The sequence below is a fragment of the Oncorhynchus masou genome, unplaced genomic scaffold (genome assembly GCF_036934945.1).
Source record: "Oncorhynchus masou masou isolate Uvic2021 unplaced genomic scaffold, UVic_Omas_1.1 unplaced_scaffold_2694, whole genome shotgun sequence".
Classification (NCBI taxonomy): Eukaryota; Metazoa; Chordata; class Actinopteri; order Salmoniformes; family Salmonidae; genus Oncorhynchus; species Oncorhynchus masou.
This window is the reverse complement of record NW_027009128.1, coordinates 29,009-54,235: the sequence shown is the minus strand read 5'-3', so window position 1 is coordinate 54,235 and position 25,227 is coordinate 29,009. Positions and strand designations below refer to the sequence as shown.

General features: G+C 36.6%; 1 protein-coding gene across 1 annotated transcript in view; it reads right to left on the bottom strand.

Annotated features, from left to right (window-relative positions):
* Window positions 1-218: 218 nt before the first annotated feature.
* LOC135533832 (CD82 antigen-like) overlaps window positions 219-25,227 on the bottom strand; it is a gene marked incomplete at its 3' end in the record, with an annotated part of 46,415 nt that continues 21,406 nt past the window's right edge. The window contains exon 5 of the mRNA XM_064961046.1: window positions 219-407. Coding sequence (XP_064817118.1) covers window positions 219-407 — 189 coding nt within the window. The remainder of the gene's footprint in view (window positions 408-25,227) is intronic.

Sequence of the window (25,227 nt, the reverse complement as noted above, 5' to 3'; positions counted from 1 at the left end):
AATCCTTGTACTTCGTTCAGTTACGTATTGTGCACGATTGTCGTTTAAGAGCAGAACGACAGGAAGTTCGATGGTTGTTTTGAACCTGTATTGAACCAGGAAGTCTCATTGAGGTCAGAAGGGAGACCTGGCATGTCTTCCTATGGTGAGACATGTGCTCTCTCAATGAGCCTTTACAATATTCCTCGCCCGCATCTCCTCACTTCCTATATCCTCACCTCCTTCTCAACCGTAGGCCCGGCGACAGGCCCAGGGCCCGGCGACAGGCCCAGGCGACAGGCCCAGGCGACAGGCCCAGGCGACAGGCCCAGGCGACAGGCCCAGGCGACAGGCCCAGGCGACAGGCCCAGCGACAGGCCCAGCGACAGGCCCAGCGACAGGCCCAGCGACAGGCCCAGCGTGGTTAGCTACATGATTTGGAACATGTCTGTTGTGTTGAAATGCTTAGTTATAGTGAACAGAGTATTACTGAGAAATCAGATCTTGTTTAAAGTGCTGAAGCAGCAACATGTCCAGTCTTGTCCATCTGGCAGAGTATTACTGAAATCAGATCTTGTTTAAAGTGTTGAAGCAGCAACATGTCCAGTCTTGTCCATCTGGCAGAATATTACTGAGAAATCAGATCTTGTTTAAAGTGTTGAAGCAGCAACATGTCCAGTCTTGTCCATCTGGCAGAGTATTACTGAGAAATCAGATCTTGTTTAAAGTGCTGAAGCAGCAACATGTCCAGTCTTGTCCATCTGGCAGAGTATTACTGAGAAATCAGATCTTGTTTAAAGTGTTGAAGCAGCAACATGTCCAGTCTTGTCCATCTGGCAGAATATTACTGAGAAATCAGATCTTGTTTAAAGTGCTGAAGCAGCAACATGTCCAGTCTTGTCCATCTGTAGCAGAATATTACTGAGAAATCAGATCTTGTTTAAAGTGCTGAAGCAGCAACATGTCCAGTCTTGTCCATCTGGCAGAGTATTACTGAGAAATCAGATCTTGTTTAAAGTGCTGAAGCAGCAACATGTCCAGTCTTGTCCATCTGGCAGGTTATCATTGTCCATCTGGCAGAGAGGCTGCAGCCGCGGCTGATGCTGTAAAATCCTGAAGTTGGAGACGGCTCAGAGGTCAAATATACTGTTAAGATTTTCTACTGCCAAGTTTACACCTTCGCAATTACGCTGTATGCTCTTGATGGCTGGCCCTCGGTTCATACTTGTCGCCAAACCCACTGGCTCCAGGTCATCTACAAGTCTTTGCTAGGTAAAAGACCCTGCCTTATCTCAGCTCACTGGTCACCATAGCAGCACCCACACAGCACGCACTCCAGCAGATATATTTCACTGGTCATCCCCAAAGCCAATTCCTCCTTTGGTCGCCTTTCCTTCCAGTTCTCTGCTTCCAATGACTGGAACAAACTACAAAAATCACTGAAGCTGGAGACGCACATCTCCCTCACTAACTTTAAGCCTTGGCTGTCAGAGCAGCTCACAGATCACTGCACATGTACATAGCCCATCTGTAAACAGCCCATCCAACTACCTCATCCCCATACCGTTATTATATATATTTATTTTGCTCCTTTGCACCCCAGTATCTATACTTGAACATTCATCTTCTGCACATCTATCACTCCAGTGTTTAATTGCTCAATGGTAATTATTTCACCACTATGGCCTATTTATTGCCTCACCTCCCTAATCTTACCTCATTTGCACACACTGTATATAGACTTTCTCTACTGTATTATTGACTGTATGTTTGTTTATTCCATGTGTAACTCTGTGTTGTTGTTTGTGTCGCAGTAGGTTGCTTTATATTGGCCAGGTCACAGTTGTAAATGAGAACTTGTTCTCACCTGGCCTACCTGGTTAAATAAAGGTGACCTGGTCTACCTGGTTAAATAAAGGTGATCTGGTCTACCTGGTTAAATAAAGGTGATCTGGTCTACCTGGTTAAATAAAGGTGATCTGGTCTACCTGGTTAAATAAAGGTGATCTGGTCTACCTGGTTAAATAAGGTGATCTGGTCTACCTGGTTAAATAAAGGTGATCTGGTCTACCTGGTTAAATAAAGGTGATATGGCCTACCTGGTTAAATAAAGGTGATCTGGTCTACCTGGTTAAATAAAGGTGATCTGGTCTACCTGGTTAAATAAAGGTGATCTGGTCTACCTGGTTAAATAAAGGTGATCTGGTCTACCTGCTTAAATAACGGTGATCTGGTCTACCTGGTTAAATAAAGGTGATCTGGCCTACCTGGTTAAATAAAGGTGATCTGGTCTACCTGGTTAAATAAAGGTGATCTGGTCTACCTGGTTAAATAAAGGTGATCTGGTCTACCTGGTTAAATAAAGGTGATCTGGTCTACCTGGTTAAATAAAGGCGATCTGGTCTACCTGGTTAAATAAAGGTGATCTGGTCTACCTGGTTAAATAAAGGGGACCTGGTCTACCTGGTTAAACAAAGGTGATCTGGTCTACCTGGTTAAATAAAAGGTGACCTGGTCTACCTGGTTAAATAAAGGCGATCTGGTCTACCTGGTTAAATAAAGGTGATCTGGTCTACCTGGTTAAATAAAGGGGACCTGGTCTACCTGGTTAAACAAAGGTGATCTGGTCTACCTGGTTAAATAAAAGGTGACCTGGTCTACCTGGTTAAATAAAAGGTGAAATAAAAACAAAATGAATGTTAAATGTTAGATCCAGACTTGGTTCCATTTCAGATCCAAAAAGCAGGAAACTTCAGGCATAATATCTATGGCTGTCCCAAACAACACCCTCTTCCCTATATAGTGCACTACTTCAGGGATAATATCTATGGCTGTCCCAAACAGCACCCTCTTCCCTTTATAGTGTACTACTTCAGGGATAATATCTATGGCTGTCCCAAACAGCACCCTCTTCCCTTTATAGTGTACTACTTCAGGGATAATATCTATGGCTGTCCCAAACAGCACCCTCTTCCCTTATAGTGTACTACTTCAGGGATAATATATATGGCTTTCCCAAACAGCACCCTCTTCCCTATATAGTGTACTACTTCAGGGATAATATATATGGCTTTCCCAAACAGCACCCTCTTCCCTATATAGTGTACTACTTCAGGGATAATATATATGGCTTTCCCAAACAGCACCCTCTTCCCTATATAGTGTACTACTTCAGGGATAATATATATGGCTTTCCCCAACAGCACCCTCTTCCCTATATAGTGCACTACTTCAGAGATAATATATATGGCTGTCCCAAACAGCACCCTCTTCCCTATATAGTGCAGTACTTCAGAGATAATATATATGGCTGTCCCAAACAGCACCCTCTTCCCTAAGTAGTGCAGTACTTCAGGGATAATATCTATGGCTGTCCCAAACAGCACCCTCTTCCCTATATAGTGTACTACTTCAGGGATAATATATATGGCTGTCCCAAACAGCACCCTCTTCCCTATATAGTGTACTACTTCAGGGATAATATCTATGGCTGTCCCAAACAGCACCCTCTTCCCTATATAGTGTACTACTTCAGGGATAATATATGGCTGTCCCAAACAGCACCCTCTTCCCTAAGTAGTGCACTACATCAGGGATAATATCTATGGCTGTCCCAAACAGCACCCTCTTCCCTAAGTAGTGCAGTACTTCAGGGATAATATCTATGGCTGTCCCAAACAGCACCCTCTTCCCTAAGTAGTGCAGTACTTCAGGGATAATATATATGGCTGTCCCAAACAGCACCCTCTTCCTATATAGTGCAGTACTTCAGGGATAATATATATGGCTGTCCCAAACAGCACCCTCTTCCCTATATAGTGCAGTACTTCAGGGATAATATATATGGCTGTCCCAAACAGCACCCTCTTCCCAAGTAGTGCAGTACTTCAGGGATAATATCTATGGCTGTCCCAAACAGCACCCTCTTCCCTAAGTAGTGCAATACTTCAGGGATAATATCTATGGCTGTCCCAAACAGCACCCTCTTCCCTATATAGTGCAGTACTTCAGGGATAATATATATGGCTGTCCCAAACAGCACCCTCTTCCCTAAGTAGTGCAGTACTTCAGGGATAATATATATGGCTGTCCCAAACAGCACCCTCTTCCCTAAGTAGTGCAGTACTTCAGGGATAATATATATGGCTGTCCCAAACAGCACCCTCTTCCCTAAGTAGTGCAGTACTTCAGGGATAATATATATGGCTGTCCCAAACAGCACCCTCTTCCCTAAGTAGTGCAGTACTTCAGGGATAATATCTATGGCTGTCCCAAACAGCACCCTCTTCCCTAAGTAGTGCAGTACTTCAGAGATAATATATATATATATATATGGCTGCCCCAAACAGCACCCTCTTCCCTAAGTAGTGTACTACTTCAGGGATAATATCTATAGCTGTCCCAAACAGCACCCTCTTCCCTATATAGTGTACTACTTCAGGGATAATATCTATGGCTGTCCCAAACAGCACCCTCTTCCCTAAGTAGTGCAGTACTTCAGGGATAATATATATGGCTGTCCCAAACAGCACCCTCTTCCCTAAGTAGTGCAGTACTTCAGGGATAATATCTATGACTGTCCCAAACAGCACCCTCTTCCCTAAGTAGTGCAGTACTTCAGAGATAATATATATATATATATATATATATATATATATATATATATATATATATATATATATATATATATGGCCCCAAACAGCACCCTCTTCCCTAAGTAGTGTACTACTTCAGGGATAATATCTATAGCTGTCCCAAACAGCACCCTCTTCCCTATATAGTGTACTACTTCAGGGATAATATCTATGGCTGTCCCAAACAGCACCCTCTTCCCTAAGTAGTGCAGTACTTCAGGGAGAATATATATGGCTGTCCCAAACAGCACCCTCTTCCCTAAGTAGTGCAGTACTTCAGGGATAATATATATGGCTGTCCCAAACAGCACCCTCTTCCTAAGTAGTGCAGTACTTCAGGGATAATATCTATGACTGTCCCAAACAGCACCCTCTTCCCTAAGTAGTGCAGTACTTCAGGGATAATATATATATATATATGGCTGCCCCAAACAGCACCCTCTTCCCTAAGTAGTGCAGTACTTCAGAGATAATATATATGGCTGTCCCAAACAGCACCCTCTTCCCTAAGTAGTGCAGTACTTCAGAGATAATATATATGGCTGTCCCAAACAGCACCCTCTTCCCTAAGTAGTGCAGTACTTCAGAGATAATATATATGGCTGTCCCAAAACAGCACCCTCTTCCCTAAGTAGTGCAGTACTTCAGGGATAATATATATATATATATGGCTGCCCCAAACAGCACCCTCTTCCCTAAGTAGTGCAGTACTTCAGGGATAATATCTAAGGCTGTCCCAAACAGCACCCTCTTCCCTAAGTAGTGCAGTACTTCAGGGATAATATATATGGCTGTCCCAAACAGCACCCTCTTCCCAATATAGTGCAGTACTTCAGGGATAATATCTATGCCTGTCCCAAACAGCACCCTCTTCCCTAAGTAGTGCAGTACTTCAGGGATAATATCTATGGCTGTCCCAAACAGCACCCTCTTCCCTAAGTAGTGCACTACTTCAGGGATAATATCTATGGCTGTCCCAAACAGCACCCTCTTCCCTAAGTAGTGCAGTACTTCAGGCATAATATCTATGGCTTTCCCAAACAGCACCCTCTTCCTAAGTAGTGCAGTACTTCAGGCATAATATCTATGGCTTTCCCAAACAGCACCCTCTTCCCTAAGTAGTGCAGTACTTCAGGGATAATATATATGGCTGTCCCAAACAGCACCCTCTTCCCTATATAGTGCACTACTTCAGAGATAATATATATGGCTGTCCCAAACAGCACCCTCTTCCCTATATAGTGTACTACTTCAGGGATAATATATATGGCTGTCCCAAACAGCACCCTCTTCCCCTAAGTAGTGCAGTACTTCAGGGATAATATCTACGGCTGTCCCAAACAGCACCCTCTTCCCTATATAGTGTACTACTTCAGGGATAATATATATGGCTGTCCCAAACAGCACCCTCTTCCCTAAGTAGTGCAGTACTTCAGAGATAATATATATGGCTGTCCCAAACAGCACCCTCTTCCCTTTATAGTGCAGTACTTCAGGGATAATATCTACGGCTGTCCCAAACAGCACCCTCTTCCCCTAAGTAGTGCACTATAGAGGGAAGAGGGGTGCCGTTGGGACTCAAACAATATTTGTGTCCGAGAGGTGGATTTCAGCTGTACGGTGTTTCCTAGTCAGATATGTCCACTGGGAGAGACAGGCAGTGTGTGTGTGTGTGTGTGTGTGTGTGTGTGTGTGTGTGTGTGGTGGCTGAACCAAGCCAAACTATCCTATCCAGCCAGGATGGGTTCTGTTCCATTACAAGTCTATATCTTCTGCTACAATCTGCTAGGTCATTCCAAACCAGCTAGAAAGTTATAGAAGGTGTGTGTGTGCATGTTTCTCCAATTATCCACATCTGTGTTCAAACATCTCTCCAGCTGGTGTGTGTGTGTTCCTACGAGCAGTAGTCACCCTCTCTCTGACCCCTCTCCTCACCGACACACCCTCTCTCTGACCCCTCTGCTTACTTCCTCTCACTGACAGACACACACCTGGCCAGGCTTTCCTCTGGTCCTCCTGGGGCCTCTGGGGCCAAGGCCTCCTTAAACAACAATCACCACCACGACACTAGTGCCTCGTTCCATATGTGTTATTTCATTTTGATGTCTTCCTTATTATTCTACATGTATATGTTGTTCTGGTCCAGTAGAATGTATATGTTGTTCTGGTCCTATAGAATGTTGTTCTGGTCCAGTAGAATGTATATGTTGTTCTGGTCCTGTAGAATGTTGTTCTGGTCCAGTAGAATGTATATGTTGTTCTGGTCCTATAGAATGTTGTTCTGGTCCAGTAGAATGTATATGTTGTTCTGGTCCTATAGAATGTATATATTGTTCTGGTCCAGTAGAATGTATATGTTGTTCTGGTCCTGTAGAATGTTGTTCTGGTCCTATAGAATGTATATGTTGTTCTGGTCCTATAGAATGTATATATTGTTCTGGTCCAGTAGAATGTATATGTTGTTCTGGTCCTATAGAATGTTGTTCTGGTCCAGTAGAATGTATATGTTATTCTGGTCCTATAGAATGTATATGTTATTCTGGTCCTATAGAATGTTATTCTGGTCCAGTAGAATGTTGTTCTGGTCAGTAGAATGTATATGTTGTTCTGGTCCAGTAGAATGTATATGTTATTCTGGTCCAGTAGAATGTATATGTTATTCTGGTCCAGTAGAATGTATATGTTGTTCTGGTCCTATAGAATGTATATATTGTTCTGGTCCTATAGAATGTATATATTGTTCTGGTCCAGTAGAATGTATATATTGTTCTGGTCCAGTAGAATGTATATGTTGTTCTGGTCCTGTAGAATGTTGTTCTGGTCCTATAGAATGTATATGTTGTTCTGGTCCTATAGAATGTATATATTGTTCTGGTCCAGTAGAATGTATATGTTGTTCTGGTCCTATAGAATGTTGTTCTGGTCCAGTAGAATGTATATGTTATTCTGGTCCTATAGAATGTATATGTTATTCTGGTCCTATAGAATGTTATTCTGGTCCAGTAGAATGTTGTTCTGGTCCAGTAGAATGTTGTTCTGGTCCAGTAGAATGTATATGTTGTTCTGGTCCAGTAGAATGTATATGTTATTCTGGTCCAGTAGAATGTATATGTTATTCTGGTCCTATAGAATGTACATGTTATTCTGGTCCTATAGAATGTACATGTTGTTCTGGTCCTATAGAATGTATATGTTATTCTGGTCCTATAGAATGTATATGTTATTCTGGTCCTATAGAATGTTATTCTGGTCCAGTAGAATGTTGTTCTGGTCCAGTAGAATGTATATGTTGTTCTGGTCCAGTAGAATGTATATGTTGTTCTGGTCCAGTAGAATGTATATGTTATTCTGGTCCAGTAGAATGTATATGTTGTTCTGGTCCTATAGAATGTATATATTGTTCTGGTCCTATAGAATGTATATATTGTTCTGGTCCAGTAGAATGTATATATTGTTCTGGTCCAGTAGAATGTATATGTTATTCTGGTCCAGTAGAATGTATATGTTATTCTGGTCCAGTAGAATGTATATGTTGTGCTGGTCCTATAGAATGTATATATAGTACTGGTCCTATAGAATGTATATATTGTTCTGGTCCAGTAGAATGTATATGTTGTTCTGGTCCTATAGAATGTTGTTCTGGTCCAGTAGAATGTATATGTTATTCTGGTCCAGTAGAATGTATATGTTATTCTGGTCCTATAGAATGTATATGTTATTCTGGTCCTATAGAATGTACATGTTATTCTGGTCCTATAGAATGTACATGTTATTCTGGTCCTATAGAATGTATATGTTGTTCTGGTCCTATAGAATGTATATGTTATTCTGGTCCTATAGAATGTATATGTTATTCTGGTCCTATAGAATGTATATGTTATTCTGGTCCTATAGAATGTTATTCTGGTCCAGTAGAATGTTGTTCTGGTCCAGTAGAATGTATATGTTGTTCTGGTCCAGTAGAATGTATATGTTGTTCTGGTCCAGTAGAATGTATATGTTATTCTGGTCCAGTAGAATGTATATGTTGTTCTGGTCCTATAGAATGTATATATTGTTCTGGTCCTATAGAATGTATATATTGTTCTGGTCCAGTAGAATGTATATGTTATTCTGGTCCAGTAGAATGTATATGTTATTCTGGTCCAGTAGAATGTATATGTTGTTCTGGTCCTATAGAATGTATATATTGTTCTGGTCCTATAGAATGTATATATTGTTCTGGTCCAGTAGAATGTATATGTTGTTCTGGTCCTGTAGAATGTTGTTCTGGTCCTATAGAATGTATATGTTGTTCTGGTCCTATAGAATGTATATATTGTTCTGGTCAGTAGAATGTATATGTTATTCTGGTCCTATAGAATGTTGTTCTGGTCCAGTAGAATGTATATGTTATTCTGGTCCAGTAGAATGTATATGTTATTCTGGTCCTATAGAATGTTATTCTGGTCCAGTAGAATGTATATGTTGTTCTGGTCCTATAGAATGTTGTTCTGGTCCAGTAGAATGTATATGTTATTCTGGTCCAGTAGAATGTATATGTTATTCTGGTCCTATAGAATGTATATGTTATTCTGGTCCTATAGAATGTACATGTTATTCTGGTCCTATAGAATGTACATGTTATTCTGGTCCTATAGAATGTATATGTTGTTCTGGTCCTATAGAATGTATATGTTATTCTGGTCCTATAGAATGTATATGTTATTCTGGTCCTATAGAATGTTATTCTGGTCCAGTAGAATGTTGTTCTGGTCCAGTAGAATGTATATGTTGTTCTGGTCCAGTAGAATGTATATGTTGTTCTGGTCCAGTAGAATGTATATGTTATTCTGGTCCAGTAGAATGTATATGTTGTTCTGGTCCTATAGAATGTATATATTGTTCTGGTCCTATAGAATGTATATATTGTTCTGGTCCAGTAGAATGTATATGTTATTCTGGTCCAGTAGAATGTATATGTTATTCTGGTCCAGTAGAATGTATATGTTGTTCTGGTCCTATAGAATGTATATATTGTTCTGGTCCTATAGAATGTATATATTGTTCTGGTCCAGTAGAATGTATATGTTATTCTGGTCCAGTAGAATGTATATGTTATTCTGGTCCAGTAGAATGTATATGTTGTTCTGGTCCTATAGAATGTATATATTGTTCTGGTCCTATAGAATGTATATATTGTTCTGGTCCAGTAGAATGTATATGTTGTTCTGGTCCTGTAGAATGTTGTTCTGGTCCTATAGAATGTATATGTTGTTCTGGTCCTATAGAATGTATATATTGTTCTGGTCCAGTAGAATGTATATGTTATTCTGGTCCAGTAGAATGTATATGTTATTCTGGTCCAGTAGAATGTATATGTTATTCTGGTCCAGTAGAATGTATATGTTATTCTGGTCCAGTAGAATGTATATGTTATTCTGGTCCTATAGAATGTACATGTTATTCTGGTCCTATAGAATGTACATGTTATTCTGGTCCTATAGAATGTACATGTTATTCTGGTCCTATAGAATGTACATGTTATTCTGGTCCTATAGAATGTACATGTTATTCTGGTCCTATAGAATGTATATGTTATTCTGGTCCTATAGAATGTATATATTATTCTGGTCCTATAGAATGTATATATTATTCTGGTCCTATAGAATGTATATGTTGTTCTGGTCCTATAGAATGTATATATTGTTCTGGTCCTATAGAATGTATATATTGTTCTGGTCCAGTAGAATGTATATGTTGTTCTGGTCCTGTAGAATGTTGTTCTGGTCCTATAGAATGTATATGTTGTTCTGGTCCTACAGAATGTATATATTGTTCTGGTCCAGTAGAATGTATATGTTGTTCTGGTCCTATAGAATGTTGTTCTGGTCCAGTAGAATGTATATGTTATTCTGGTCCTATAGAATGTATATGTTATTCTGGTCCTATAGAATGTTATTCAGGTCCAGTAGAATGTTGTTCTGGTCCAGTAGAATGTTGTTCTGGTCCAGTAGAATGTATATGTTGTTCTGGTCCAGTAGAATGTATATGTTATTCTGGTCCAGGAGAATGTATATGTTGTTCTGGTCCTGTAGAATGTTGTTCTGGTCCTATAGAATGTATATGTTGTTCTGGTCCTATAGAATGTATATGTTATTCTGGTCCTATAGAATGTATGTTGTTCTGGTCCAGTAGAATGTATATGTGATTCTGGTCCTATAGAATGTATATATTATTCTGGTCCTATAGAATGTATATATTATTCTGGTCCTATAGAATGTATATATTGTTCTGGTCCAGTAGAATGTATATGTTGTTCTGGTCCTGTAGAATGTTGTTCTGGTCCAGTAGAATGTATATGTTGTTCTGGTCCTATAGAATGTTGTTCTGGTCCAGTAGAATGTATATGTTGTTCTGGTCCTATAGAATGTATATATTGTTCTGGTCCAGTAGAATGTATATGTTGTTCTGGTCCTGTAGAATGTTGTTCTGGTCCTATAGAATGTATATGTTGTTCTGGTCCTATAGAATGTATATATTGTTCTGGTCCAGTAGAATGTATATGTTGTTCTGGTCCTATAGAATGTATATGTTATTCTGGTCCTATAGAATGTACATGTTATTCTGGTCCTATAGAATGTACATGTTATTCTGGTCCTATAGAATGTATATGTTGTTCTGGTCCTATAGAATGTATATGTTATTCTGGTCCTATAGAATGTATATGTTATTCTGGTCCTATAGAATGTTATTCTGGTCCAGTAGAATGTTGTTCTGGTCCAGTAGAATGTATATGTTGTTCTGGTCCAGTAGAATGTATATGTTGTTCTGGTCCAGTAGAATGTATATGTTATTCTGGTCCAGTAGAATGTATATGTTGTTCTGGTCCTATAGAATGTATATATTGTTCTGGTCCTATAGAATGTATATATTGTTCTGGTCCAGTAGAATGTATATGTTATTCTGGTCCAGTAGAATGTATATGTTATTCTGGTCCAGTAGAATGTATATGTTGTTCTGGTCCTATAGAATGTATATATTGTTCTGGTCCTATAGAATGTATATATTGTTCTGGTCCAGTAGAATGTATATGTTATTCTGGTCCAGTAGAATGTATATGTTATTCTGGTCCAGTAGAATGTATATGTTGTTCTGGTCCTATAGAATGTATATATTGTTCTGGTCCTATAGAATGTATATATTGTTCTGGTCCAGTAGAATGTATATGTTGTTCTGGTCCTGTAGAATGTTGTTCTGGTCCTATAGAATGTATATGTTGTTCTGGTCCTATAGAATGTATATATTGTTCTGGTCCAGTAGAATGTATATGTTATTCTGGTCCAGTAGAATGTATATGTTATTCTGGTCCAGTAGAATGTATATGTTATTCTGGTCCAGTAGAATGTATATGTTATTCTGGTCCAGTAGAATGTATATGTTATTCTGGTCCTATAGAATGTACATGTTATTCTGGTCCTATAGAATGTACATGTTATTCTGGTCCTATAGAATGTACATGTTATTCTGGTCCTATAGAATGTACATGTTATTCTGGTCCTATAGAATGTACATGTTATTCTGGTCCTATAGAATGTATATGTTATTCTGGTCCTATAGAATGTATATATTATTCTGGTCCTATAGAATGTATATATTATTCTGGTCCTATAGAATGTATATGTTGTTCTGGTCCTATAGAATGTATATATTGTTCTGGTCCTATAGAATGTATATATTGTTCTGGTCCAGTAGAATGTATATGTTGTTCTGGTCCTGTAGAATGTTGTTCTGGTCCTATAGAATGTATATGTTGTTCTGGTCCTACAGAATGTATATATTGTTCTGGTCCAGTAGAATGTATATGTTGTTCTGGTCCTATAGAATGTTGTTCTGGTCCAGTAGAATGTATATGTTATTCTGGTCCTATAGAATGTATATGTTATTCTGGTCCTATAGAATGTTATTCAGGTCCAGTAGAATGTTGTTCTGGTCAGTAGAATGTTGTTCTGGTCCAGTAGAATGTATATGTTGTTCTGGTCCAGTAGAATGTATATGTTATTCTGGTCCAGGAGAATGTATATGTTGTTCTGGTCCTGTAGAATGTTGTTCTGGTCCTATAGAATGTATATGTTGTTCTGGTCCTATAGAATGTATATGTTATTCTGGTCCTATAGAATGTATGTTGTTCTGGTCCAGTAGAATGTATATGTGATTCTGGTCCTATAGAATGTATATATTATTCTGGTCCTATAGAATGTATATATTATTCTGGTCCTATAGAATGTATATATTGTTCTGGTCCAGTAGAATGTATATGTTGTTCTGGTCCTGTAGAATGTTGTTCTGGTCCAGTAGAATGTATATGTTGTTCTGGTCCTATAGAATGTTGTTCTGGTCCAGTAGAATGTATATGTTGTTCTGGTCCTATAGAATGTATATATTGTTCTGGTCCAGTAGAATGTATATGTTGTTCTGGTCCTGTAGAATGTTGTTCTGGTCCTATAGAATGTATATGTTGTTCTGGTCCTATAGAATGTATATATTGTTCTGGTCCAGTAGAATGTATATGTTGTTCTGGTCCTATAGAATGTTGTTCTGGTCCAGTAGAATGTATATGTTATTCTGGTCCTATAGAATGTATATGTTATTCTGGTCCTATAGAATGTTATTCTGGTCCAGTAGAATGTTGTTCTGGTCCAGTAGAATGTATATGTTGTTCTGGTCAGTAGAATGTATATGTTATTCTGGTCCAGTAGAATGTATATGTTATTCTGGTCAGTAGAATGTATATGTTGTTCTGGTCCTATAGAATGTATATATTGTTCTGGTCCTATAGAATGTATATATTGTTCTGGTCCAGTAGAATGTATATATTGTTCTGGTCCAGTAGAATGTATATGTTGTTCTGGTCCTGTAGAATGTTGTTCTGGTCCTATAGAATGTATATGTTGTTCTGGTCCTATAGAATGTATATATTGTTCTGGTCCAGTAGAATGTATATGTTGTTCTGGTCCTATAGAATGTTGTTCTGGTCCAGTAGAATGTATATGTTATTCTGGTCCTATAGAATGTATATGTTATTCTGGTCCTATAGAATGTTATTCTGGTCCAGTAGAATGTTGTTCTGGTCCAGTAGAATGTTGTTCTGGTCCAGTAGAATGTATATGTTGTTCTGGTCCAGTAGAATGTATATGTTATTCTGGTCCAGTAGAATGTATATGTTATTCTGGTCCTATAGAATGTACATGTTATTCTGGTCCTATAGAATGTACATGTTGTTCTGGTCCTATAGAATGTATATGTTATTCTGGTCCTATAGAATGTATATGTTATTCTGGTCCTATAGAATGTTATTCTGGTCCAGTAGAATGTTGTTCTGGTCCAGTAGAATGTATATGTTGTTCTGGTCCAGTAGAATGTATATGTTGTTCTGGTCCAGTAGAATGTATATGTTATTCTGGTCCAGTAGAATGTATATGTTGTTCTGGTCCTATAGAATGTATATATTGTTCTGGTCCTATAGAATGTATATATTGTTCTGGTCCAGTAGAATGTATATATTGTTCTGGTCCAGTAGAATGTATATGTTATTCTGGTCCAGTAGAATGTATATGTTATTCTGGTCCAGTAGAATGTATATGTTGTTCTGGTCCTATAGAATGTATATATTGTACTGGTCCTATAGAATGTATATATTGTTCTGGTCCAGTAGAATGTATATGTTGTTCTGGTCCTATAGAATGTTGTTCTGGTCCAGTAGAATGTATATGTTATTCTGGTCCAGTAGAATGTATATGTTATTCTGGTCCTATAGAATGTATATGTTATTCTGGTCCTATAGAATGTACATGTTATTCTGGTCCTATAGAATGTACATGTTATTCTGGTCCTATAGAATGTATATGTTGTTCTGGTCCTATAGAATGTATATGTTATTCTGGTCCTATAGAATGTATATGTTATTCTGGTCCTATAGAATGTATATGTTATTCTGGTCCTATAGAATGTTATTCTGGTCCAGTAGAATGTTGTTCTGGTCCAGTAGAATGTATATGTTGTTCTGGTCCAGTAGAATGTATATGTTGTTCTGGTCCAGTAGAATGTATATGTTATTCTGGTCCAGTAGAATGTATATGTTGTTCTGGTCCTATAGAATGTATATATTGTTCTGGTCCTATAGAATGTATATATTGTTCTGGTCCAGTAGAATGTATATGTTATTCTGGTCCAGTAGAATGTATATGTTATTCTGGTCAGTAGAATGTATATGTTGTTCTGGTCCTATAGAATGTATATATTGTTCTGGTCCTATAGAATGTATATATTGTTCTGGTCCAGTAGAATGTATATGTTGTTCTGGTCCTGTAGAATGTTGTTCTGGTCCTATAGAATGTATATGTTGTTCTGGTCCTATAGAATGTATATATTGTTCTGGTCCAGTAGAATGTATATGTTATTCTGGTCCTATAGAATGTTGTTCTGGTCCAGTAGAATGTATATGTTATTCTGGTCCAGTAGAATGTATATGTTATTCTGGTCCTATAGAATGTTATTCTGGTCCAGTAGAATGTATATGTTGTTCTGGTCCTATAGAATGTTGTTCTGGTCCAGTAGAATGTATATGTTATTCTGGTCCAGTAGAATGTATATGTTATTCTGGTCCTATAGAATGTATATGTTATTCTGGTCCTATAGAATGTACATGTTATTCTGGTCCTATAGAATGTACATGTTATTCTGGTCCTATAGAATGTATATGTTGTTCTGGTCCTATAGAATGTATATGTTATTCTGGTCCTATAGAATGTATATGTTATTCTGGTCCTATAGAATGTTATTCTGGTCCAGTAGAATGTTGTTCTGGTCCAGTAGAATGTATATGTTGTTCTGGTCCAGTAGAATGTATATGTTGTTCTGGTCCAGTAGAATGTATATGTTATTCTGGTCCAGTAGAATGTATATGTTGTTCTGGTCCTATAGAATGTATATATTGTTCTGGTCCTATAGAATGTATATATTGTTCTGGTCCAGTAGAATGTATATGTTATTCTGGTCCAGTAGAATGTATATGTTATTCTGGTCCAGTAGAATGTATATGTTGTTCTGGTCCTATAGAATGTATATATTGTTCTGGTCCTATAGAATGTATATATTGTTCTGGTCCAGTAGAATGTATATGTTATTCTGGTCCAGTAGAATGTATATGTTATTCTGGTCCAGTAGAATGTATATGTTGTTCTGGTCCTATAGAATGTATATATTGTTCTGGTCCTATAGAATGTATATATTGTTCTGGTCCAGTAGAATGTATATGTTGTTCTGGTCCTGTAGAATGTTGTTCTGGTCCTATAGAATGTATATGTTGTTCTGGTCCTATAGAATGTATATATTGTTCTGGTCCAGTAGAATGTATATGTTATTCTGGTCCAGTAGAATGTATATGTTATTCTGGTCCAGTAGAATGTATATGTTATTCTGGTCCAGTAGAATGTATATGTTATTCTGGTCCAGTAGAATGTATATGTTATTCTGGTCCTATAGAATGTACATGTTATTCTGGTCCTATAGAATGTACATGTTATTCTGGTCCTATAGAATGTACATGTTATTCTGGTCCTATAGAATGTACATGTTATTCTGGTCCTATAGAATGTACATGTTATTCTGGTCCTATAGAATGTATATGTTATTCTGGTCCTATAGAATGTATGTTGTTCTGGTCCAGTAGAATGTATATGTGATTCTGGTCCTATAGAATGTATATATTATTCTGGTCCTATAGAATGTATATATTATTCTGGTCCTATAGAATGTATATATTGTTCTGGTCCAGTAGAATGTATATGTTGTTCTGGTCCTATAGAATGTATATATTGTTCTGGTCCTATAGAATGTATATATTGTTCTGGTCCAGTAGAATGTATATGTTGTTCTGGTCCTGTAGAATGTTGTTCTGGTCCTATAGAATGTATATGTTGTTCTGGTCCTACAGAATGTATATATTGTTCTGGTCCAGTAGAATGTATATGTTGTTCTGGTCCTATAGAATGTTGTTCTGGTCCAGTAGAATGTATATGTTATTCTGGTCCTATAGAATGTATATGTTATTCTGGTCCTATAGAATGTTATTCAGGTCCAGTAGAATGTTGTTCTGGTCCAGTAGAATGTTGTTCTGGTCCAGTAGAATGTATATGTTGTTCTGGTCCAGTAGAATGTATATGTTATTCTGGTCCAGGAGAATGTATATGTTGTTCTGGTCCTGTAGAATGTTGTTCTGGTCCTATAGAATGTATATGTTGTTCTGGTCCTATAGAATGTATATGTTATTCTGGTCCTATAGAATGTATGTTGTTCTGGTCCAGTAGAATGTATATGTGATTCTGGTCCTATAGAATGTATATATTATTCTGGTCCTATAGAATGTATATATTATTCTGGTCCTATAGAATGTATATATTGTTCTGGTCCAGTAGAATGTATATGTTGTTCTGGTCCTGTAGAATGTTGTTCTGGTCCAGTAGAATGTATATGTTGTTCTGGTCCTATAGAATGTTGTTCTGGTCCAGTAGAATGTATATGTTGTTCTGGTCCTATAGAATGTATATATTGTTCTGGTCCAGTAGAATGTATATGTTGTTCTGGTCCTGTAGAATGTTGTTCTGGTCCTATAGAATGTATATGTTGTTCTGGTCCTATAGAATGTATATATTGTTCTGGTCCAGTAGAATGTATATGTTGTTCTGGTCCAGTAGAATGTTGTTCTGGTCCAGTAGAATGTATATGTTATTCTGGTCCTATAGAATGTATATGTTATTCTGGTCCTATAGACTGTTATTCTGGTCCAGTAGAATGTTGTTCTGGTCCAGTAGAATGTATATGTTGTTCTGGTCCAGTAGAATGTATATGTTGTTCTGGTCCAGTAGAATGTATATGTTATTCTGGTCCAGTAGAATGTATATGTTATTCTGGTCCAGTAGAATGTATATGTTGTTCTGGTCCTATAGAATGTATATATTGTTCTGGTCCTATAGAATGTATATATTGTTCTGGTCCAGTAGAATGTATATATTGTTCTGGTCCAGTAGAATGTATATGTTGTTCTGGTCCTGTAGAATGTTGTTCTGGTCCTATAGAATGTATATGTTGTTCTGGTCCTATAGAATGTATATATTGTTCTGGTCCAGTAGAATGTATATGTTGTTCTGGTCCTATAGAATGTTGTTCTGGTCCAGTAGAATGTATATGTTATTCTGGTCCTATAGAATGTATATGTTATTCTGGTCCTATAGAATGTTATTCTGGTCCAGTAGAATGTTGTTCTGGTCCAGTAGAATGTTGTTCTGGTCCAGTAGAATGTATATGTTGTTCTGGTCCAGTAGAATGTATATGTTATTCTGGTCCAGTAGAATGTATATGTTATTCTGGTCCTATAGAATGTACATGTTATTCTGGTCCTATAGAATGTACATGTTGTTCTGGTCCTATAGAATGTATATGTTATTCTGGTCCTATAGAATGTATATGTTATTCTGGTCCTATAGAATGTTATTCTGGTCCAGTAGAATGTTGTTCTGGTCCAGTAGAATGTATATGTTGTTCTGGTCCAGTAGAATGTATATGTTGTTCTGGTCCAGTAGAATGTATATGTTATTCTGGTCCAGTAGAATGTATATGTTGTTCTGGTCCTATAGAATGTATATATTGTTCTGGTCCTATAGAATGTATATATTGTTCTGGTCCAGTAGAATGTATATTTGTTCTGGTCCAGTAGAATGTATATGTTATTCTGGTCCAGTAGAATGTATATGTTATTCTGGTCCAGTAGAATGTATATGTTGTTCTGGTCCTATAGAATGTATATATTGTACTGGTCCTATAGAATGTATATATTGTTCTGGTCCAGTAGAATGTATATATTGTTCTGGTCCAGTAGAATGTATATGTTGTTCTGGTCCTATAGAATGTTGTTCTGGTCCAGTAGAATGTATATGTTATTCTGGTCCAGTAGAATGTATATGTTATTCTGGTCCTATAGAATGTATATGTTATTCTGGTCCTATAGAATGTACATGTTATTCTGGTCCTATAGAATGTACATGTTATTCTGGTCCTATAGAATGTACATGTTATTCTGGTCCTATAGAATGTACATGTTATTCTGGTCCTATAGAATGTATATGTTATTCTGGTCCTATAGAATGTATATGTTATTCTGGTCCTATAGAATGTATATGTTGTTCTGGTCCTATAGAATGTATATGTTATTCTGGTCCTATAGAATGTATATGTTATTCTGGTCCTATAGAATGTATATGTTATTCTGGTCCTATAGAATGTTATTCTGGTCCAGTAGAATGTTGTTCTGGTCCAGTAGAATGTATATATTGTTCTGGTCCTATAGAATGTATATATTGTTCTGGTCCAGTAGAATGTATATGTTATTCTGGTCCAGTAGAATGTATATGTTATTCTGGTCCAGTAGAATGTATATGTTGTTCTGGTCCTATAGAATGTATATATTGTTCTGGTCCTATAGAATGTATATATTGTTCTGGTCCAGTAGAATGAATATGTTGTTCTGGTCCTGTAGAATGTTGTTCTGGTCCTATAGAATGTATATGTTGTTCTGGTCCTATAGAATGTATATATTGTTCTGGTCCAGTAGAATGTATATGTTATTCTGGTCCTATAGAATGTTGTTCTGGTCCAGTAGAATGTATATGTTATTCTGGTCCAGTAGAATGTATATGTTATTCTGGTCCTATAGAATGTTATTCTGGTCCAGTAGAATGTATATGTTGTTCTGGTCCTATAGAATGTTGTTCTGGTCCAGTAGAATGTATATGTTATTCTGGTCCAGTAGAATGTATATGTTATTCTGGTCCTATAGAATGTATATGTTATTCTGGTCCTATAGAATGTACATGTTATTCTGGTCCTATAGAATGTACATGTTATTCTGGTCCTATAGAATGTATATGTTGTTCTGGTCCTATAGAATGTATATGTTATTCTGGTCCTATAGAATGTATATGTTATTCTGGTCCTATAGAATGTTATTCTGGTCCAGTAGAATGTTGTTCTGGTCCAGTAGAATGTATATGTTGTTCTGGTCCAGTAGAATGTATATGTTGTTCTGGTCCAGTAGAATGTATATGTTATTCTGGTCCAGTAGAATGTATATGTTGTTCTGGTCCTATAGAATGTATATATTGTTCTGGTCATATAGAATGTATATATTGTTCTGGTCCAGTAGAATGTATATGTTATTCTGGTCCAGTAGAATGTATATGTTATTCTGGTCCAGTAGAATGTATATGTTGTTCTGGTCCTATAGAATGTATATATTGTTCTGGTCCTATAGAATGTATATATTGTTCTGGTCCAGTAGAATGTATATGTTATTCTGGTCCAGTAGAATGTATATGTTATTCTGGTCCAGTAGAATGTATATGTTGTTCTGGTCCTATAGAATGTATATATTGTTCTGGTCCTATAGAATGTATATATTGTTCTGGTCCAGTAGAATGTATATGTTGTTCTGGTCCTGTAGAATGTTGTTCTGGTCCTATAGAATGTATATGTTGTTCTGGTCCTATAGAATGTATATATTGTTCTGGTCCAGTAGAATGTATATGTTATTCTGGTCCAGTAGAATGTATATGTTATTCTGGTCCAGTAGAATGTATATGTTATTCTGGTCCAGTAGAATGTATATGTTATTCTGGTCCAGTAGAATGTATATGTTATTCTGGTCCTATAGAATGTACATGTTATTCTGGTCCTATAGAATGTACATGTTATTCTGGTCCTATAGAATGTACATGTTATTCTGGTCCTATAGAATGTACATGTTATTCTGGTCCTATAGAATGTACATGTTATTCTGGTCCTATAGAATGTACATGTTATTCTGGTCCTATAGAATGTACATGTTATTCTGGTCCTATAGAATGTATATGTTATTCTGGTCCTATAGAATGTATGTTGTTCTGGTCCAGTAGAATGTATATGTGATTCTGGTCCTATAGAATGTATATATTATTCTGGTCCTATAGAATGTATATATTGTTCTGGTCCTATAGAATGTATATGTTGTTCTGGTCCTATAGAATGTATGTTGTTCTGGTCCAGTAGAATGTATATGTGATTCTGGTCCTATAGAATGTATATATTATTCTGGTCCTATAGAATGTATATATTATTCTGGTCCTATAGAATGTATATATTGTTCTGGTCCAGTAGAATGTATATGTTGTTCTGGTCCTATAGAATGTATATATTGTTCTGGTCCTATAGAATGTATATATTGTTCTGGTCCAGTAGAATGTATATGTTGTTCTGGTCCTGTAGAATGTTGTTCTGGTCCTATAGAATGTATATGTTGTTCTGGTCCTATAGAATGTATATATTGTTCTGGTCCAGTAGAATGTATATGTTGTTCTGGTCCTATAGAATGTTGTTCTGGTCCAGTAGAATGTATATGTTATTCTGGTCCTATAGAATGTATATGTTATTCTGGTCCTATAGAATGTTATTCTGGTCCAGTAGAATGTTGTTCTGGTCCAGTAGAATGTTGTTCTGGTCCAGTAGAATGTATATGTTATTCTGGTCCAGTAGAATGTATATGTTATTCTGGTCCAGTAGAATGTATATGTTATTCTGGTCCTATAGAATGTACATGTTATTCTGGTCCTATAGAATGTACATGTTATTCTGGTCCTATAGAATGTACATGTTATTCTGGTCCTATAGAATGTATATGTTGTTCTGGTCCTATAGAATGTATATGTTATTCTGGTCCTATAGAATGTATATGTTATTCTGGTCCTATAGAATGTTATTCTGGTCCAGTAGAATGTTGTTCTGGTCCAGTAGAATGTATATGTTGTTCTGGTCCAGTAGAATGTATATGTTGTTCTGGTCCAGTAGAATGTATATGTTATTCTGGTCCAGTAGAATGTATATGTTGTTCTGGTCCTATAGAATGTATATATTGTTCTGGTCCTATAGAATGTATATATTGTTCTGGTCCAGTAGAATGTATATGTTATTCTGGTCCAGTAGAATGTATATGTTATTCTGGTCCAGTAGAATGTATATGTTGTTCTGGTCCTATAGAATGTATATATTGTTCTGGTCCAGTAGAATGTATATGTTGTTCTGGTCCTGTAGAATGTTGTTCTGGTCCTATAGAATGTATATGTTGTTCTGGTCCTATAGAATGTATATATTGTTCTGGTCCAGTAGAATGTATATGTTGTTCTGGTCCTATAGAATGTTGTTCTGGTCCAGTAGAATGTATATGTTATTCTGGTCCAGTAGAATGTATATGTTATTCTGGTCCTATAGAATGTACATGTTATTCTGGTCCTATAGAATGTACATGTTATTCTGGTCCTATAGAATGTACATGTTATTCTGGTCCTATAGAATGTATATGTTGTTCTGGTCCTATAGAATGTATATGTTATTCTGGTCCTATAGAATGTATATGTTATTCTGGTCCTATAGAATGTTATTCTGGTCCAGTAGAATGTTGTTCTGGTCCAGTAGAATGTATATGTTGTTCTGGTCCAGTAGAATGTATATGTTGTTCTGGTCCAGTAGAATGTATATGTTATTCTGGTCCAGTAGAATGTATATGTTGTTCTGGTCCTATAGAATGTATATATTGTTCTGGTCCTATAGAATGTATATATTGTTCTGGTCCAGTAGAATGTATATGTTATTCTGGTCCAGTAGAATGTATATGTTATTCTGGTCCAGTAGAATGTATATGTTATTCTGGTCCTATAGAATGTACATGTTATTCTGGTCCTATAGAATGTACATGTTATTCTGGTCCTATAGAATGTATATGTTGTTCTGGTCCTATAGAATGTATATGTTATTCTGGTCCTATAGAATGTATATGTTATTCTGGTCCTATAGAATGTTATTCTGGTCCAGTAGAATGTTGTTCTGGTCCAGTAGAATGTATATGTTGTTCTGGTCCAGTAGAATGTATATGTTGTTCTGGTCCAGTAGAATGTATATGTTATTCTGGTCCAGTAGAATGTATATGTTGTTCTGGTCCTATAGAATGTATATATTGTTCTGGTCCTATAGAATGTATATATTGTTCTGGTCCAGTAGAATGTATATGTTATTCTGGTCCAGTAGAATGTATATGTTATTCTGGTCCAGTAGAATGTATATGTTGTTCTGGTCCTATAGAATGTATATATTGTTCTGGTCCAGTAGAATGTATATGTTGTTCTGGTCCTGTAGAATGTTGTTCTGGTCCTATAGAATGTATATGTTGTTCTGGTCCTATAGAATGTATATATTGTTCTGGTCCAGTAGAATGTATATGTTGTTCTGGTCCTATAGAATGTTGTTCTGGTCCAGTAGAATGTATATGTTATTCTGGTCCAGTAGAATGTATATGTTATTCTGGTCCTATAGAATGTACATGTTATTCTGGTCCTATAGAATGTACATGTTATTCTGGTCCTATAGAATGTATATGTTGTTCTGGTCCTATAGAATGTATATGTTATTCTGGTCCTATAGAATGTATATGTTATTCTGGTCCTATAGAATGTTATTCTGGTCCAGTAGAATGTTGTTCTGGTCCAGTAGAATGTATATGTTGTTCTGGTCCAGTAGAATGTATATGTTGTTCTGGTCCAGTAGAATGTATATGTTATTCTGGTCCAGTAGAATGTATATGTTGTTCTGGTCCTATAGAATGTATATATTGTTCTGGTCCTATAGAATGTATATATTGTTCTGGTCCAGTAGAATGTATATGTTATTCTGGTCCAGTAGAATGTATATGTTATTCTGGTCCAGTAGAATGTATATGTTGTTCTGGTCCTATAGAATGTATATATTGTTCTGGTCCTATAGAATGTATATATTGTTCTGGTCCAGTAGAATGTATATGTTGTTCTGGTCCTGTAGAATGTTGTTCTGGTCCTATAGAATGTATATGTTGTTCTGGTCCTATAGAATGTATATGTTATTCTGGTCCAGTAGAATGTATATGTTGTTCTGGTCCTATAGAATGTATATATTGTTCTGGTCCTATAGAATGTATATATTGTTCTGGTCCAGTAGAATGTATATGTTGTTCTGGTCCTGTAGAATGTTGTTCTGGTCCTATAGAATGTATATGTTGTTCTGGTCCTATAGAATGTATATATTGTTCTGGTCCAGTAGAATGTATATGTTGTTCTGGTCCTATAGAATGTTGTTCTGGTCCAGTAGAATGTATATGTTATTCTGGTCCAGTAGAATGTATATGTTATTCTGGTCCTATAGAATGTTATTCTGGTCCAGTAGAATGTTGTTCTGGTCCAGTAGAATGTATATGTTGTTCTGGTCCAGTAGAATGTATATGTTATTCTGGTCCAGTAGAATGTATATGTTATTCTGGTCCTATAGAATGTACATGTTATTCTGGTCCTATAGAATGTACATGTTATTCTGGTCCTATAGAATGTACATGTTATTCTGGTCCTATAGAATGTATATGTTGTTCTGGTCCAGTAGAATGTATATGTTGTTCTGGTCCAGTAGAATGTATATGTTATTCTGGTCCAGTAGAATGTATATGTTATTCTGGTCCTATAGAATGTATATATTATTCTGGTCCTATAGAATGTATATATTATTCTGGTCCTATAGAATGTATATATTGTTCTGGTCCAGTAGAATGTATATGTTGTTCTGGTCCTGTAGAATGTTGTTCTGGTCCTATAGAATGTATATGTTGTTCTGGTCCTATAGAATGTATATATTGTTCTGGTCCAGTAGAATGTATATGTTGTTCTGGTCCTATAGAATGTTGTTCTGGTCCAGTAGAATGTATATGTTATTCTGGTCCTATAGAATGTATATGTTATTCTGGTCCTATAGAATGTTATTCTGGTCCAGTAGAATGTTGTTCTGGTCCAGTAGAATGTATATGTTGTTCTGGTCCAGTAGAATGTATATGTTATTCTGGTCCAGTAGAATGTATATGTTATTCTGGTCCTATAGAATGTACATGTTATTCTGGTCCTATAGAATGTACATGTTATTCTGGTCCTATAGAATGTATATATTATTCTGGTCTTATAGAATGTACATGTTATTCTGGTCCTATAGAATGTATATATTATTCTGGTCCTATAGAATGTACATGTTATTCTGGTCCTATAGAATGTGTATGTTATTCTGGTCCTATAGAATGTACATGTTATTCTGGTCCTATAGAATGTACATGTTATTCTGGTCCTATAGAACGTATATGTTGTTCTGGTCCTATAGAATGTATATGTTGTTCTGGTCCTATAGAATGTATATGTTGTTCTGGTCCTATAGAATGTTATTCTGGTCCTATAGAATGTATATATTATTCTGGTCCTATAGAATGTATATGTTATTCTGGTCCTATAGAATGTATATGTTGTTCTGGTCCTATAGAATGTATATGTTGTTCTGGTCCTATAGAATGTATATGTTGTTCTGGTCCTATAGAATGTTATTCTGGTCCTATAGAATGTATATATTATTCTGGTCCTATAGAATGTATATATTATTCTGGTCCTATAGAATGTATATGTTGTTCTGGTCCTATAGAATGTATATGTTGTTCTGG